This window comes from Gallinula chloropus, assembly GCF_964237585.1.
Source record: "Gallinula chloropus genome assembly, chromosome: 2".
NCBI classification, from domain to species: Eukaryota; Metazoa; Chordata; class Aves; order Gruiformes; family Rallidae; genus Gallinula; species Gallinula chloropus.
In genome coordinates this window covers 122,255,570-122,270,273 of record NC_140086.1, presented here as the reverse complement: position 1 = coordinate 122,270,273, position 14,704 = coordinate 122,255,570, and the positions used below count along the sequence as shown (strand labels likewise).

The following is a 14,704-nucleotide window of genomic DNA, read 5'->3' as shown; positions in this document are numbered from 1 at the left end:
ATTCCTGCAGAAATTACTACAAAAAGCCTTTCAGGATCACTCACTGAAAATACTGGATATCTTGAAGATCATCAAAACTCTACTCTTTGAGATTTAGGAATTGCATCTTGCTAAGCAGAAAAATTCACCTCTCCATAAAAGGTACCGTATAAAAGACTCAAAATAATCTCAAATATACTCTGAGATTAATTTTGAAACCACTCAGCGTTTTCATCATCTTTGTGCTACCTGACTTGTGGTGTTGCATTGCAAGATTCCTGTGGAGGAGGGAGGCTGCAGGTGTGGCTTCTGCAAGAAGCAGCCAGAAGCTTAACTAGGGTCCAAAAGAATCAGTACCAGCCAGGTCAAGGCTGGACTCACCACTGACCAAAGCAGAGTCAATCAGCGATGGTCACAATGCCTCTGTGAATCATCTTTAGGAGAAAAAACCCACCTGTAGACACTTTGTGACACCAGAGAAGGGAATGAGAAGACGTAAGGAACTCTGCAGGCATCAAGGGCAGCAAAAAAAGTGGGGGAGAAGGCACTGCAAGCACCAGAGAGAAAGATTCCCCTGCAGCCTGTGGACCATGGTGGAGCTGGATGTCCCCCTGCAGCCCACGGAAGATGGGGAGCAGAGATCCCACCCAGAATAAAGGAGGAGATCAGTCCCTAGCTAACTGTGAATAAAATTGAGATAACTCACTATACCTTCGGACCAGCACCTCATGTGGAAGATGCTGTGACCCACGCTGTAGCAAGCTCATGGCAGGACCTGCAGCCAATGGAGAGAGGAGCACACACTGGAGCAGGTCTGCGGGGAGGAATTTGTGACTCTGTGGGGGACCAGGCTGGAGCAGTTCAGGCCTGAGAGACTGCACCCCATGGAAGCAACCCATACTGGGGCAGGTAGTGAAGAGCTGAAGCCCCGTGGGAAAGGACTCACGTTGGAGAAGTTCATGGAGGACTGTCTCCTATGGGTGGAACCCCACGCTGGAGCAGCGGAAGAGTGCTAAGAAGCAAAACAATTTGTGATGAACTGATCAAACCCCTCATTCCCCACCTGCCCTTGTGACACCTCAGGGGGAGGAAGGGAGAGAAATCATGAATAAAGTTAAACTCAGGAAGAAGGGAGGGGTGGGGGGAGGTGTTTTAAGATTTGGTTTTACTTCTCTTTATCTGACTTTGGTTTCACTGTGTGTGTGTACATAGTAAGTTAGATGCGATTTTTTTACTCCATGTTGAGTCTGGTTTGCCCATGACACTGACTGTGGAATGATCTCTCCCTGTCCTTACCTCCACTCCTAAGCCTCTCAATATGTTTTCACAGAATCACTAGGTTGGAAAGGACCTTTGAGACTGTGTTCAACCATACCTATACTTTACTAAACCATATCTCTAAGCACCTCATCTACCTGTCTTTTAAATACATCCAGGGTCGGTGACTCAACCACCTCCCTGGGCAGCCTGTTCCAACGCCCAACAACCCTTTCAGTGAAGAACTTTCTCCTAATGTCTAATCTAAACATGCCCTGGCACAGTTTGAGCCCATTCCCCCTTGTCCTATCACCTGTTGCTTGGGTGAAGAGATCAATACCCAGCTCTCCTTTCAGGTAGCTGTAGGTGGCAATTAGGTCTCCCCTCAGCCTCTTCTTCTCCAAGCTAAACATCCCCAGTTCCCTCAGACTCCCCTCATACGGTTTGCTCTCCAGACCCTTTACCAGCCTGGTTGCCCTTCTCTGGATGCTCCAGGACATCAATGTCTTTCTTGTAGTGAGGGACTCAAAACTGAACACAGTACTCGAGGTGCAGCCTCACCAATGCTGAGTACAGGGGCACAATCACCTCCCTGGACCTGCTGCCCACACTGTTTCTGATAGAGGCCAAGATGCCATTGGCCTTCCTGGCCACACAGCTGGCTCATAGTCAGCCTGCAGTCAACCTACATCCCCAGGTCCTTCTCTGCCAGTCAGCTTTCTAGCCATTCTTCCCAAAGCCTGTAGCACAGGGTTGTTATGTCCCAAGTGCAGGACTCTGCACTTGGCCTCACTGAAGTTTTTCCAGCTGATCTTAGGCCATTGATCCAGTCAGCCTGTCCAGATCCCTCTGAAGAGCCTCTTTACCCTCAGGCAGATCAACACTTGCTCCCAGCTGAGTGTCATCTGCAAACTTACTGAGGGAGCATTGGATCCCTTCATCCAGGTCTTTGATAAAGATACTGAACAGTACTGGACCCAGGACTGAACCCTGGGGAACACCACTTGTGACTGGCCTGTCTCCCCTTGACACCACTTGTCTCCCCTGTTCAGTTGAAAAGGGGAGTGATAGAGTGACTTTGGTGGGCACCTGGCCTCTAGCCAGGGTCAAACCTGACATGCATGTTCATGACTGAACAGGCAAAGAGGAAATTTTACATGACATATTCAGAAAGATGTAAGTAGTATCAGGAAGGTCAGTTGAATGCAATGTAACTTCAGGTTTGCTCCTGAACACCTCCTTCTTCAGAGGGAAACCCAAGTAAGTAACTTTTCTTCCCCAGCTAATTCCTCATATATTTAGACAGTTTCAGATAAATCGTCTCCAAGGTCTGCTTATTGAAGTAGAACTGCCTCACTTGTTACAACTGCTGCCCTCCAAGCAACTTGCTTACATTTTACTCTTACATTGGGATATAATACTTCAAAGTTTTCATGACAATACTGTAACACAATAGTGATGGAAAAGATTTGATCACCAAATACTGTATGACAAAACCTACTGCCTCAGCCAACATAAAGCTCTGCACTGAATGACTGCATGCACTGTAACTCCCTCTATATCAGATGGTGCAAGATGGTGTTATTTCACACCAGACACCTTGCCATTCTTCTATCTTTATATCATGGTACACAACTACCAAGGGAATAAATGCAAGACTGATGCTCATATACTACTACACAACCTTCCCTAAAAAGCAAAAATACCGGGAGTTACAAGACTGGACTGCTGTTTACCAGTATCTCCAGTGAAGCTCACACTACCAATTTCTCATAAGTAAAGATGCTCTGCTTAGGGGATGACCCCAAAATTCTAACTGCTCTTATAGAAATATTACATATCAAGTTATCTGCTTGCAAGAGATTGCTCCCTGCCACACTCTTCCCCCCACCCCACCCCCCCCCAGCTTTATCTTGGCTTCTTTTGATTTTTAAGAACATAGCTTTTCAATGTTATCTTACAGGTCTTGTGACCTTCATGACAAAAAAAATACTGTTCCTTGTTCTCTCCTTCGCAGGTTGAGAAATCCAGTGTTTGAGGTTTTGGCACCTCATTAAGGCAGACATTTGTCCAGTTTTTCATTAACCTGTTCATCTTACAACTGCCCAGTATCTTAGAGAAAGGACAAGAAGCCTCAGTCTAACCAGGCCCACTCAGTCACTAAAAGATGAATACAAGAAATCAGTACTACTTCAAGACACACAGCTTCCATGAAAGGACTGCTTAATATCTCAACTGCAATTCTACCTCACAAATCAAGAAAAAAAAATCACATACCAGATTAAGTAATTTAACTTTTACACATTTTTCCCTTTTAAGGTAGCTTTAAAATTATGTTCAAAGGAAAATATACATCTGACATTTAGATCTGAATCTTTCACACATGTTCTGACTCAAGCAATCTTTACACTAACTTCACTAACGCCCTTTTTTCTTACTTTCTAAAAAACCCCAGAATCACTTAGATGTGTAGGGTGTAAAATACACAGGTTTATCGTTTTAACAAAATAAAAAATTCAAAGTAGAACTTTACTTGTATTTATATGTAAATGGGAATGGCATTAAGATGCAGACAGCATTTTAAAATATCTTTATTAAATTATTTATGAAATGAAACTAGATGAGCTGATATAGAAAACGTTTACCACCACACACTTCAAAACGTAACTTAGGACTCAATTCATGAAAGCAAAAGCATTTGTAATTGCACTGGAGTAGTGAAACTAGCAGATCTAATCCTCACTTATCAGGGAGGGGAGGATGTTTTCCCCTGCTTTTCACATCAACCTTTTGATTACTCATTACTGGACTACCTGAAGAAACGTCTATCGCTTTGCTTTTGAGGAACACTTTTCTCCTATCTTTACTGAAATTAGAAACATTTAGTATGTTGCATCTTGTCACCTTCCTTAACTACTATAACTTAAATAACAGAATTTAAAATATAATTTATTTTCAAAGTATGATAAATACAGTATGGGTAGCTCTGAAATGAAACATACACATATACAAATATAGACAGACATAACATTAAGAGATGACACATACCTTCCCCACCAAACACCTAAAGTAACCCCTGTATATTTAAATCAATCACCCCTCTCCCCCCTCAAGATACACATTTCTTCCTAGAGTTCTGTTGTGGTTTAGCCCTGGCTGGAGGCCAGACACACCAAAGTCAGCCTATTGCTCCCCTTCCTAGTTGGACAGGGGACAAAATATATATTAAGAGACTCAGGAGTCAAAATAAGGACAGGGAGAGATCATTTTGTCATCAACGATGTGTGCAAAACAGGCTCAACACAGAGTGAAGAGAGAAACTATCTAATTTATTACACTACACTACAAAGAACAGTGAAGAAACCGGAGCTGGGAGTGCGACCAGATCTTAAAACACTTTCCCCCACCACCACTCCCTGCTTGGCAGACTACACTCTAGTCATGATTTCATTCCCTTCTTCACCCCTATCGTAGCACAGGGGGGCAGGGACTGGGAGATGGGGGCTTCGGTCAGTCCCCTGCAAGTTGGTTTCCTTCTTGGCTGGGAAGGGGGGCATTTATTCCACACCCTCCCCCCGCTGCACCGTGGGGTCTCACCCACGGGAGATAGTCCTCCACAAACTTCTCCAACATGAATCCTTTCCCACAGGGCTTTATCTCTTTATCACAGTGTCTCTCAGTCCCAATACTCTACGGGGTTCTAAGCCTCTCCCCAGCAAACCTTTTCAGACACAAAACTCTCTCTCGCTCATCTGTCTCTCTGGTTCTCCTCATGGCTGCAAGTGCTGTCAAGCGTGACCAACATAGGGTCACAGCATCTTCTCTATGTCTCCACCTGCTCCATCCAGCGTGGAGCCCCTCCATGGGCTGCAGGTGGGGTCTTGGCCTTTTCCACGGGTTTCTCCACGGGGGGCAAGGGCCGTCTATCTCTCTGGCACCTGGGGCGCCTCCTCCCCCGCCCTTTCCAAGCCTTGGTGTCTGCACAGCTCATTACATCTTCTTGCTCCCTTCTCCAGTGGCAAAATGCAGCTGCTTCTGGGTTGTTTTCTCCTACATGTGACTCTCAGAGGCGCTTGACTATCTCTCGGGCAGCAACTTTGGCCTTGAATTGCTTGTTGTTTATAGTTAGGCTCTAAACAAACCTGTAACTGCTGCTTACAAAAACCGTCTCAGCAGCACAGCTACACAAAACTACAAGTTCAATGCAATTTGAACCCCATTCATCATTCTTTCACCTGAACTAGAACAAGTTTTCCTCCCTGGCTCAGAACACACAGGGTGAAAACGCATGTGATTAAGCTGCAAGACCATCCCAGTTGCAGTCAGAGAGGCAAGCCTCAATCTTGTTCCATCACCAAGCCTCTACCTTGTATCATGTCTACCACTTCTTTGATTCTGAATTGTTCAGCTCTCTAACAAGAAGACTGGACCAGTAAGAAGACAACAGAAGGATTTCCACTGGATGGTGGCATGGAGGATATGAGGTAACAACTTTCTTTTGCCTTCAGAACTATTGTGTCTGACTCATCAGATTGAGCCACAAGCATTTCCCTCTAGCAGTAGAGTATTCAGGAAAGTCATCACACCTCTTTGCAACATTACTTCCTTAAGGACACCAGAATCAGAAATCCAACAAGATCCAGAGGGAATGCTGCATCTCCTCAACAAAATGCATTATGTTTAATAAAAGTAAATAGTAACATACTCGGGCACCTATTTCAAATCTGACCTATCTTCTGTTGTGTAACAGTGAAAAGAACAAACAAGAACAAAAAAACCCAAACCAAAAAACCCACACAATAAGGGGATAGCACATGGGGCACATGCTATATGATCAACACAATTGGAAAAGACAAGGTAAATGCTTAGAAAAAGCCGAAAAAGCCAGAGGAGCATTAAAACCAGGGTTGGCAACAGTGTAAGACCTCCCTTCCCCCACGACAGACACCACAACATAGCAGAGGAAAGATAAGACAACACCTAACAGTAGTATGTAACAGTTGTTACAGACAAAACAACTGTGTTCTAAAGACCAGCTCCAGGCAAAGAAACAGAAGGCCTGATCAAGAACTTGAAAGAACAGAAAGCTAATTCTGAGCTTTAACTTGAGTCTAGAAAGACACCTAAACAGAGGATTTAGGGGTACTAACATCAATCACATGGTCTTGCTTTTGAAACTAATAAAACTGGCAATAAACAGTAATAAATAAAGAAGAACTATTTAAACTTGGTTCACCTCTAGGAATATATGCTTATTTTTAAAAAAGTGAAGATTTGATTAGAATTTAATATTACCAGTCATATTTGCTAAACTGTTTGTACTTCAGGCCAGCAGAAACCTGCCAGTTTACAGGAACAGACTCACAACAGACAGTAGCATACTACAATTCTTGGGCACCCTGTAGTATCCTGACACTTTTCCTCCAAGCACTATACTGACAGGAGGGAACTCCTGTCTTGCACTGCCCAAATGCCCCTGCTCCCAAACACAGTAATGGATGAAGCTGAGCATACAGCAACAGTGAGCAGATATGCAGTACAGAAGACATCAAATAAAATGATAAGAGACAGACAAAGTCCCTTTAACAGAAGTAACCCTTTTGTTAGTTTGGGACTTTGTCTGTCTCTTATTTTATTTGGGAGGACTTTCTTTGTTGTTTGGATTTTTTGTTTCATTTAGTTTTTCTCTAGAGGTTATTATCTCACCTTCTCTATTACATAATGTCATTTTTAAAAAACAACATTTAAGTTAAAAGTTATTTTCAAGGTAAACTTTGAAACTGCTGAGAAATGCTAATAGCTGAACTTAGATTATTTGAAAGGCTGCTATCTTTTCATTTGTCAATATACAGCCGCAGTGTTTATTCAAACTAAGTATGAACAAGTATAAACCAAATACACACATTATTTCCATTCTGCTCCATTCAAGGAGCACACAGAGTGATATTCATTATATTTTTTAAAAGCAAAGTCACATTAACACTTCATCATATATTTACTTTAAGCTAGAATCACAGGAGTTAGGATTTCCTAGAACTGAAATCTATCCCTTTCGCAAATAGCAGGAAAATGGGAAGTGGTGTTCGAAGTCTTAAATTATTATCAGCAGTCTCAGCTTTCATCTATTAGGCTTGTGTAACTCAAGGGTGGAGAGAGGAAAACCTTCAAAACACTGACAGAACTACCTGAGGAAGTACTGCATGATTGAAAAACTCTTCAATAGCTCTATTGTTTTTCCATCAGAACCAACACACTTCACAGTGCTACTTGTAATGTCTTTACCTTCAGTACACAGGTGTATTTACTACAAAAGAAAACTAACCAAAAACTTTGACAGGTCAATTCCTGCAGCCCCTAACCACACAAAAAGGTTCATTTGTTCAAACTAATATTTTTTAGTATTTGAAAATGCCATTGTATTTCACCAATGAAAAACACAGAAATATATATTTTTTTTTTAACTAACTCTTAATACAAGTTGATACTTTTGTGGGTGATCCTTGGAAATCATCCACCAACGGTAATTATCGATCTTCTGGTCAAAACTTCTACCAACTATTTCAGTGGGGAGCTGCAAATTGATAAAAAGAAGCAACCAGACAAAAAAAGTGGTCCTCAAAAAATAAATAGTGTATTTGATAAATCAGAGGTGATCTTGGTTTATTTTCAGTTACATCATGCTAAATTATTTTCCCAATAAACATTTGCAGTTGATACACTCTCACTTGTCTCCATTACCGTTAATTCTGCCTACTTACCAGCTAACCATTGCTAGTTACAGTTGTTACAGGTAGTTAAAACACTGATGACTTGCTGTTCGTTCCCATGAACATTTAGTTCATCTTGCCTTTAAAGGTATCACCTGATGCTTGCCTGACATTTTCATTATGAAATTCACTCTAAGGTAAGTTCTGTACCACATGAAGCACCCTTCCTTTTTTATAACTGCATCTAATTCTTTCCTAGTTAGCTGAACAGATGAACAAGCATGCCATTTACATCACAACTGAACACATACAACCCTTTACTAAAATGCAAGCACCACATCATATCTATATATATATATGGGATGTACTAATGGGATGTTAATTTACATTTCAAACTAAATTTTAAATATTTCCTCATCTTTAAAAATTTACTTCTGTTACACTTCAATTGTTTAACTCATGGTCTTAAAAAGAAACCACTAACAATACAAAATGCATTGCTCAGAAAGTAAACACCCTAGTGGTTTTAATACACTGATTTAAAAAAAAAAAAGCTTTAAAGAAAATTAAGGTAATTTTGTAACAACTTATAACCAATACCTGCATATCCAGCAGATACACAGCTAGCAGATTAAAGCCAGACAGCTAAAGATATCATCATCCCTAGCTCTGCACCTCTCATCCTCAAGGCCAGGATATGATAGCTACTCTTGAACCACCATTTTTTTGGCCTGGCACACCGAAGCATTAACTAGCCCCTGCCCCATCCATTTCGGTGCCACAACAGTATTACTCTTTTGTATGCCAGTGTTATACAGCTGACGTGGAACATGTTTTGCTTTAGGAACTGGCTCAGAAGTCCTATCTTCAGCATTTCAGATGCACATGGAAGAAAGAAAAAACATCCTACTGTTTTCTGGAAAAAGAAACAAACAAACCCCCCAAAACACAATTTTAACTAAAATCTAGTTATTTTCCTGCAACTACTCTGAGATTACAAAAATACTTAAATTTGCATTACTTTTAGAAACTGAAAAGTTTTATTACTTCCAGTTGTAGGAAACTGTTGACTCACCATACTTTCATCCCCATTATACTTAAGAACATGTTATATTAAAAATGCCTACTCAGTGATTGTCACACTTCATTCTGACATTTTCTATTTGAGCTGTAACACTTTCAATTACTTGGTCCAACCTAGCCTGTAAAAATCTTAATTCTGAAGCGCTATCCAAAGACCACAGTTGATAAAGATCACAGGCAGGAAAGGAGAGCAATTTTAGCTTTTCTACTTAGGCTGTTCCCATATCAAAACTGTTTAATTTCAAGTGGCACACCCAGAAGCTTGCTCATTTTTAATATACCTTTCCACGTTGCCAGCTTAAGATGAAAAAGAGAGTTACCAACATAAAATGCAGTAATTAGAGCCACAAAAACAGACCACCATCAGAACAGAATTTGTTCACTCCAATAATGCTATTCACATTCTTTTCCATCAGCTCAAAGACGCAAAGAGACAACAGAAGTTTGCAAATTAATCTCTTTAACATGACTTCTTAAAAATTCCTAACTCTGTAAAGCATATGCATCTTACTAAAGATGTAGCTACCTCATCCTCAATCTATCAAGATACACTGTCTTTTGCTTAAACACCGAAGTCATCATCTTCTTGTGAACACTACACCGTGCAAGAGAAATGCGGGGAAGTTATTGATTGGCTGAACTAGACCTCTTCAGGTCATCTTTGCTCCTCCTTCCTCGGGTCCTACCAGAGCCAGAAAGCATCCCCTATTCCTACAGACAAGGACAGCATCCCCTCTGCATTGTGAGTCTGGACTAATAATCTCAAAGGATTTAAAAAAGGTTCAAAATAATTCACCAGTTCTAGCGTCGGCTACCACCTGCATGCTCTCAAATCATTCCTTCTGACCAATCCATGAAAACTTTCTTGGCCCCATTTCAGAGTTAAACTTTATCATCTGAAAGTTGTAATTCCAAGATACAGTAGCAAGCACACAGCTCCAGCACCCTGAGCACTGCTGAAAGCCTCCTCCTCCTTCTCCTTCTTTCCCATCTCTGAAACTTAAGAACTTCAGGTCTTAGTTTCAGACAGTTGGGAAGGAAGCTGGGATCAGTGTACATCCCCTTTAGTAGCCCGCAAACGCCTTGCTCTATCATCAAGGGGCAGTAACTGCTGATACTTTCACGGGACAACACACAGCCCGCACCTCACCTTGAAGGACAGCGACTTCAACACAGCCCGATCCACCCACCCACTCGCCCCATGACAGGAGGCTCCTTCCTACCTGTTCGCTCACAGACTGACCTTTTACTTACCGTCCCGAGCACACCGAGGAGCCCCCCACGACACCAAGCTCCCCTCCCGCTACCGCCCACCCCAAACCCAGTCTGTCTTCTCCCTCCTCCCTGCGCCCCGGGCCCCTAACACGGGGCTCTACAGCGCTTCCCTTTTCACGCCAGCCGCCACTTTCTTCCTCGTTCAAAAGCCAACCCGCGCTCTTTCCACACGCACAAGGGACGCAAAAAGGAAGAAATAACGGAAAAAAAAAAAAGAAAACCACACACCAAAAACCCCACAAACAACAAAAACGCAACCCAACAACTTACCACCCAAGTCAGTCCCCCGCTGCCGCCGCCGCCACCGCCGCCGCCTCCTCCTCCAGACTTTGCCATTTTCTGCCCGTCTCTCCTCAGCCGAAGCGAAGGCGCAGGGAGGCAGCCGAGAGGGCCGACACCGAGGCTCGCAGCTCAGCTCAGCGCAGCGCAGCACGGCGCGCCCGCCCTTCGCGCTCCGCGCCGGCCCCTCAGGCGACGCGCGGGCCCGGGAGTCCCCGCAGCCCTTCCTTCGCCCGCTCTCTCACACGCAGGCACCCCGACGCCCAGAGCTCCTCCACCCCTTCGGCCCGGCTGCTAGTTCATGCTGGGGAGCGCAGCCGAGACGAAGGAAAATAACTCGCCGAGGGGACGCGAGGGCTCCAGCGGCCGCCCGCCAAGCCCCGCCAAGGAAGGAACGCGCCCGGCGGAGAAGGGCCGAGGAAGGAAGGGCAGCCGAGGGGCCGCGCCGCCCGCACAAAAGCGCCTTTCCGCCGCCCGCGCTCAAACTCGAGGCCGGGAGGCAGCGAGCGGGCGGGCCCGGCCGGGCCTGCGGCTCTCGCTAGTTTAAAGGGACTGCCGGTCCCTTTACCTCACAGCGGCAGCGACGACGACGACGCCGCCAACAACAGCCGCCGCTGCCTCCGCCGTAGCGCTGCCTCCCTCCCGCTCTCCTCCTCGCCCCCGAGCCCTCCCCCCCCGCAGCCACAAAGGCCCGGAAAACAGATTAATAATAAAATCTTCCCCCTCGTCCCCTCCCCCGCCTTCTCTCCCCGCGCGCGCGCGCACCCGCACGCGAGTGCCCGGCGCAGCCTCCGCCTCCCCGCCGCTTCCCTCACACACGCACGCACGCGCCGACAGCCGGAGCTGGCCCGGCCCTACTCCCCTCCTCTTTCCGCCCCGGCCCGGTGCCCGGTGCCGCTCCCCCGTCTCCTCCCCACCCCTTGAACCGCAATCGTCGGGACCCCGCGCTCAGACAATAAGTGCGCTGCCCCCGTCCGGCATCCGCGTCACGGCCGCCTCCGAACGCGGCCGGCTCGGGCTGCCCTCCCCTCCCCCCGCGTCCTGTCCCTGAGTCGACCCGCCAATCACGTACCGGAGGCGGGCAGGCTGCGAGGGGAGCCGGCCAATAAGAGAAGCGGAAGGAGAGGCCGCGGCCGCGTGAGACGTCACTGCGGGTGGCAACAGGGAAGGAGCCGTGCCTCCGCGCGGGGGCGCTGCCGCGGGCGAGGGGCCGTATTAACAGCTGGAGGCGGGGGGGAGCGGAGCGGCGGTGTGAGGGGTAACCCGGCTGCCCTTCCCGCTCTGCCTCCGCGGGGAAGGGGCGGCCTCGCTTTCCCGCGAAGAACCTGCCTCCGCAGGGAAAGGCATTGGGAGGCGAGCGCTCGGGGTTGGCGGCCGCCCCTTTCTCCAGGTCTTTAAGGTGGACGCTGCCATTCGTGCGCGGAGACGAGGTGGTGCGGTGGGCCGGACGGGCGTTTGGGGGGTACTGTGCTCAGCTACGCCCTTTCCCCCAGCGCCGGCACCGCCGCGGCTGCCGCTGCACCCTGCGGCAGCCTGAGGAGGATGAAAGCCGTGGTGCTCCAGGCAGGAGAGCGTTTATAACCGCTGCCCTCTCCTGGACCGCGGCAGTCGGCCCCAGGGGGTTCTTTCTCTCAGATCTCTCACCTAACTTTATTCTGCTACGACTAGGGATGCTTTTTGGGCATCCCCACGTCAAGTCTTCTTTCACAGGGTCACACAATAAAGCACCCTGTACTGTACGCAGCGTGCAACCCTATTCTAAAGCATGTGCTGTTTAAAACAAATAAAAATTCCCATGGTGTAACTTGGCATCTACTTCCTAGGCCTGAATGGTGTGTCTGTGGAGCCTGAGGTGTGTGTTACGTTAGGTATGAGCACGTAAAAATGTTTACACTTTTAAGATACTTCCTATCAGAAGGAATATATATATATATATGACCATAAATACATAGATTTATTTAAAATAAGCTTATAAAAAATGTTTCCTGACATGCAGCTTCTCAATTACTGACTTTAATTTTGCTCTATGAAATGCAAAAGACCTACCCAGTCCAGCCTGTTCCGCTCCTTGAATTATTCCCAATGTAGAGCCACAAAAGGAGGGATTAGTGGGAGCACTGCATCTGAGGTAGTAGACAAATTGGTATCTGAAGAGAATAATTTCAACTGAATAGTAATAATTTAAAGGTTTTTCCTTTTGCAAAATGCCTTTCCTAAGAAGTAAAAGGATTGGAAATGGAGCAACTGCCTTTGAGGAGTCAGTTGTAATGTTCAATTATACCTCAAGGGAAGGATCAGAAGAATTTCTAGTAAATATTGCTTATTTAGCATAATTTCTCTCTGCCAGCTTCTAAGGAACCTATTAAACTAATATCTAAGTGCTGCACAGGGATTATGGAAAATAATGGCATCTGCCTAGAAGGGACAGTAAGTTATCTGTTCCAGCCCAGTTTTATTGCAGCTACAAGTACCTCTGAGCTGTAGGCTGTTTTCTTCTACTTTGGGCAAGATAAGAAAGAGCGTTTATTGCAGAACAAGACAGTTGTAAGACTTGGAGGGCTCTACCTAGTGCTTTAGAGTTTTGATCTTTCTGATTAGAAGGTGGTTGGGTTTTGTTGCGGGGTGGTTTGGGGTTTTTTTCCTTAACTTTCCAATTCATATGTAGGACCTGTAAAATTAATGATGTATAGTGAGCCAGGGCTCCTAGAATGAGTATCAGAAGGACCAGAGAAAAGAGCATGAGTACATCTGTTCAGTTTTTTTTTTCCACTGGTAAAGAACCATTAATGGATACAGAAGAAAGAGAAGTCCTCACAAACATGAGCATACTACTCTCTCATTAGCTCCAGCTGTTTCGTAAATAGTCTGCTCTTAGTGTGGGAAGTATGCCCTTTGCATTCATTTAGCCCGAGCCAAGGAGCAGATAGCAATCTAGCTTGCAGACTGACAATCCTATACACGTTACAGAAAGATGGAGTCTCTTTCTTCTTGGCAGTTGCTGATCTTTGCATGTGCATGGTCAGACATGTTCAGTCTATGTTAGGTTGGAGTAAATATAGGAGGAAAGGCTGGCGTTCCTCCAAGCATTTTCTTTAGTCTTTGAAATCACTTTGTGCGAGTTGCTTTTCATTTAATTCTCCTCATACACTACACTACCTGCACAGCCTGTTACTGGCTTACCATTTGTACTGGTTTTATCCTTAATACATATGTGTGTGTTGAGTGCTTTCATTCCTATCCACGTAGGATTGTGTGACAAAGTTCTTATGAGACTACGAGCAGCGGCCTCCGTGGAGTTCAGAGGTGAAGTAGTGAAAGAGGCTGCTCGTCACATTTCAAGTGATCCCTGCTAAAACAAACACAGAATTAGTTTTAAGCATGAATCGAATTTACGCACCGGAACATTTGGATAGGAGTGGGATTTATTTGCCGGATGCCACCTGCCCCAATAGTGCACTACCAGTTTATGTCAAATACTTTACACTTACTGTGTGACATTTAAAATTTATAATCCCCTTGAGATAATGTACACAAAATTCCTATTTCAGTTCACTGGAGGCTTACTTGTTCTCATAGCTGGAAACCATAATATAAATAGAAGCACCCTACAGATTTTCAAAACAATAGTCTACTTAAACCAGTTTCACTACTGCTTTTAGCAAGCGAACTATTTATCATAGCATTACTTTGTGTTTAATTATTTTAGCAGTAAGACAGATGTATGTATGATCTTTCAGTATTTCTATACTTAGTGTACATACACTTCCCATCTATTGTTATTTCCTGCTTCCATTCTAGTTTACTTGCTGTTTAATAATACCTTTTCTCTATGGCTTTTCTAGAATCAGACTAAAAAGGGCATAAAAATTGCCTGTCTGTGAAACTGTTTACGTTCATCTACTCTGAGAACAAACTCAGGTACAACTGCTTACCTACATGACTGATCACAGCTCTGTTCTTTGCAAACTACACAGGAAAAAGTGTAATTTGCAATTTTGTTCTAAAATTTTATGAAATTAAGTTGATACCCATTACACTATACATTCCACATTGTATATAGTTGTAATATAGTATAAACAAACATTGTAGATTCTACTATCATATTTACATTTGCAAAAAAGTAA

General features: G+C 44.7%; 1 protein-coding gene across 2 annotated transcripts in view; it reads right to left on the bottom strand.

The window, feature by feature from the left end:
- Nucleotides 1-10,637, bottom strand: part of TOP2B (DNA topoisomerase II beta) — a gene marked incomplete at its 5' end in the record, with an annotated part of 67,298 nt that extends 56,661 nt beyond the window's left edge. For both annotated transcript variants that reach the window (XM_084280401.1, XM_084280402.1), the window contains one exon: nt 10,572-10,637. In XM_084280401.1, the coding sequence (XP_084136527.1) occupies nt 10,572-10,637 (66 nt within the window). The remainder of the gene's footprint in view (nt 1-10,571) is intronic.
- Between the last annotated feature and the right edge of the window lie 4,067 nt (nt 10,638-14,704).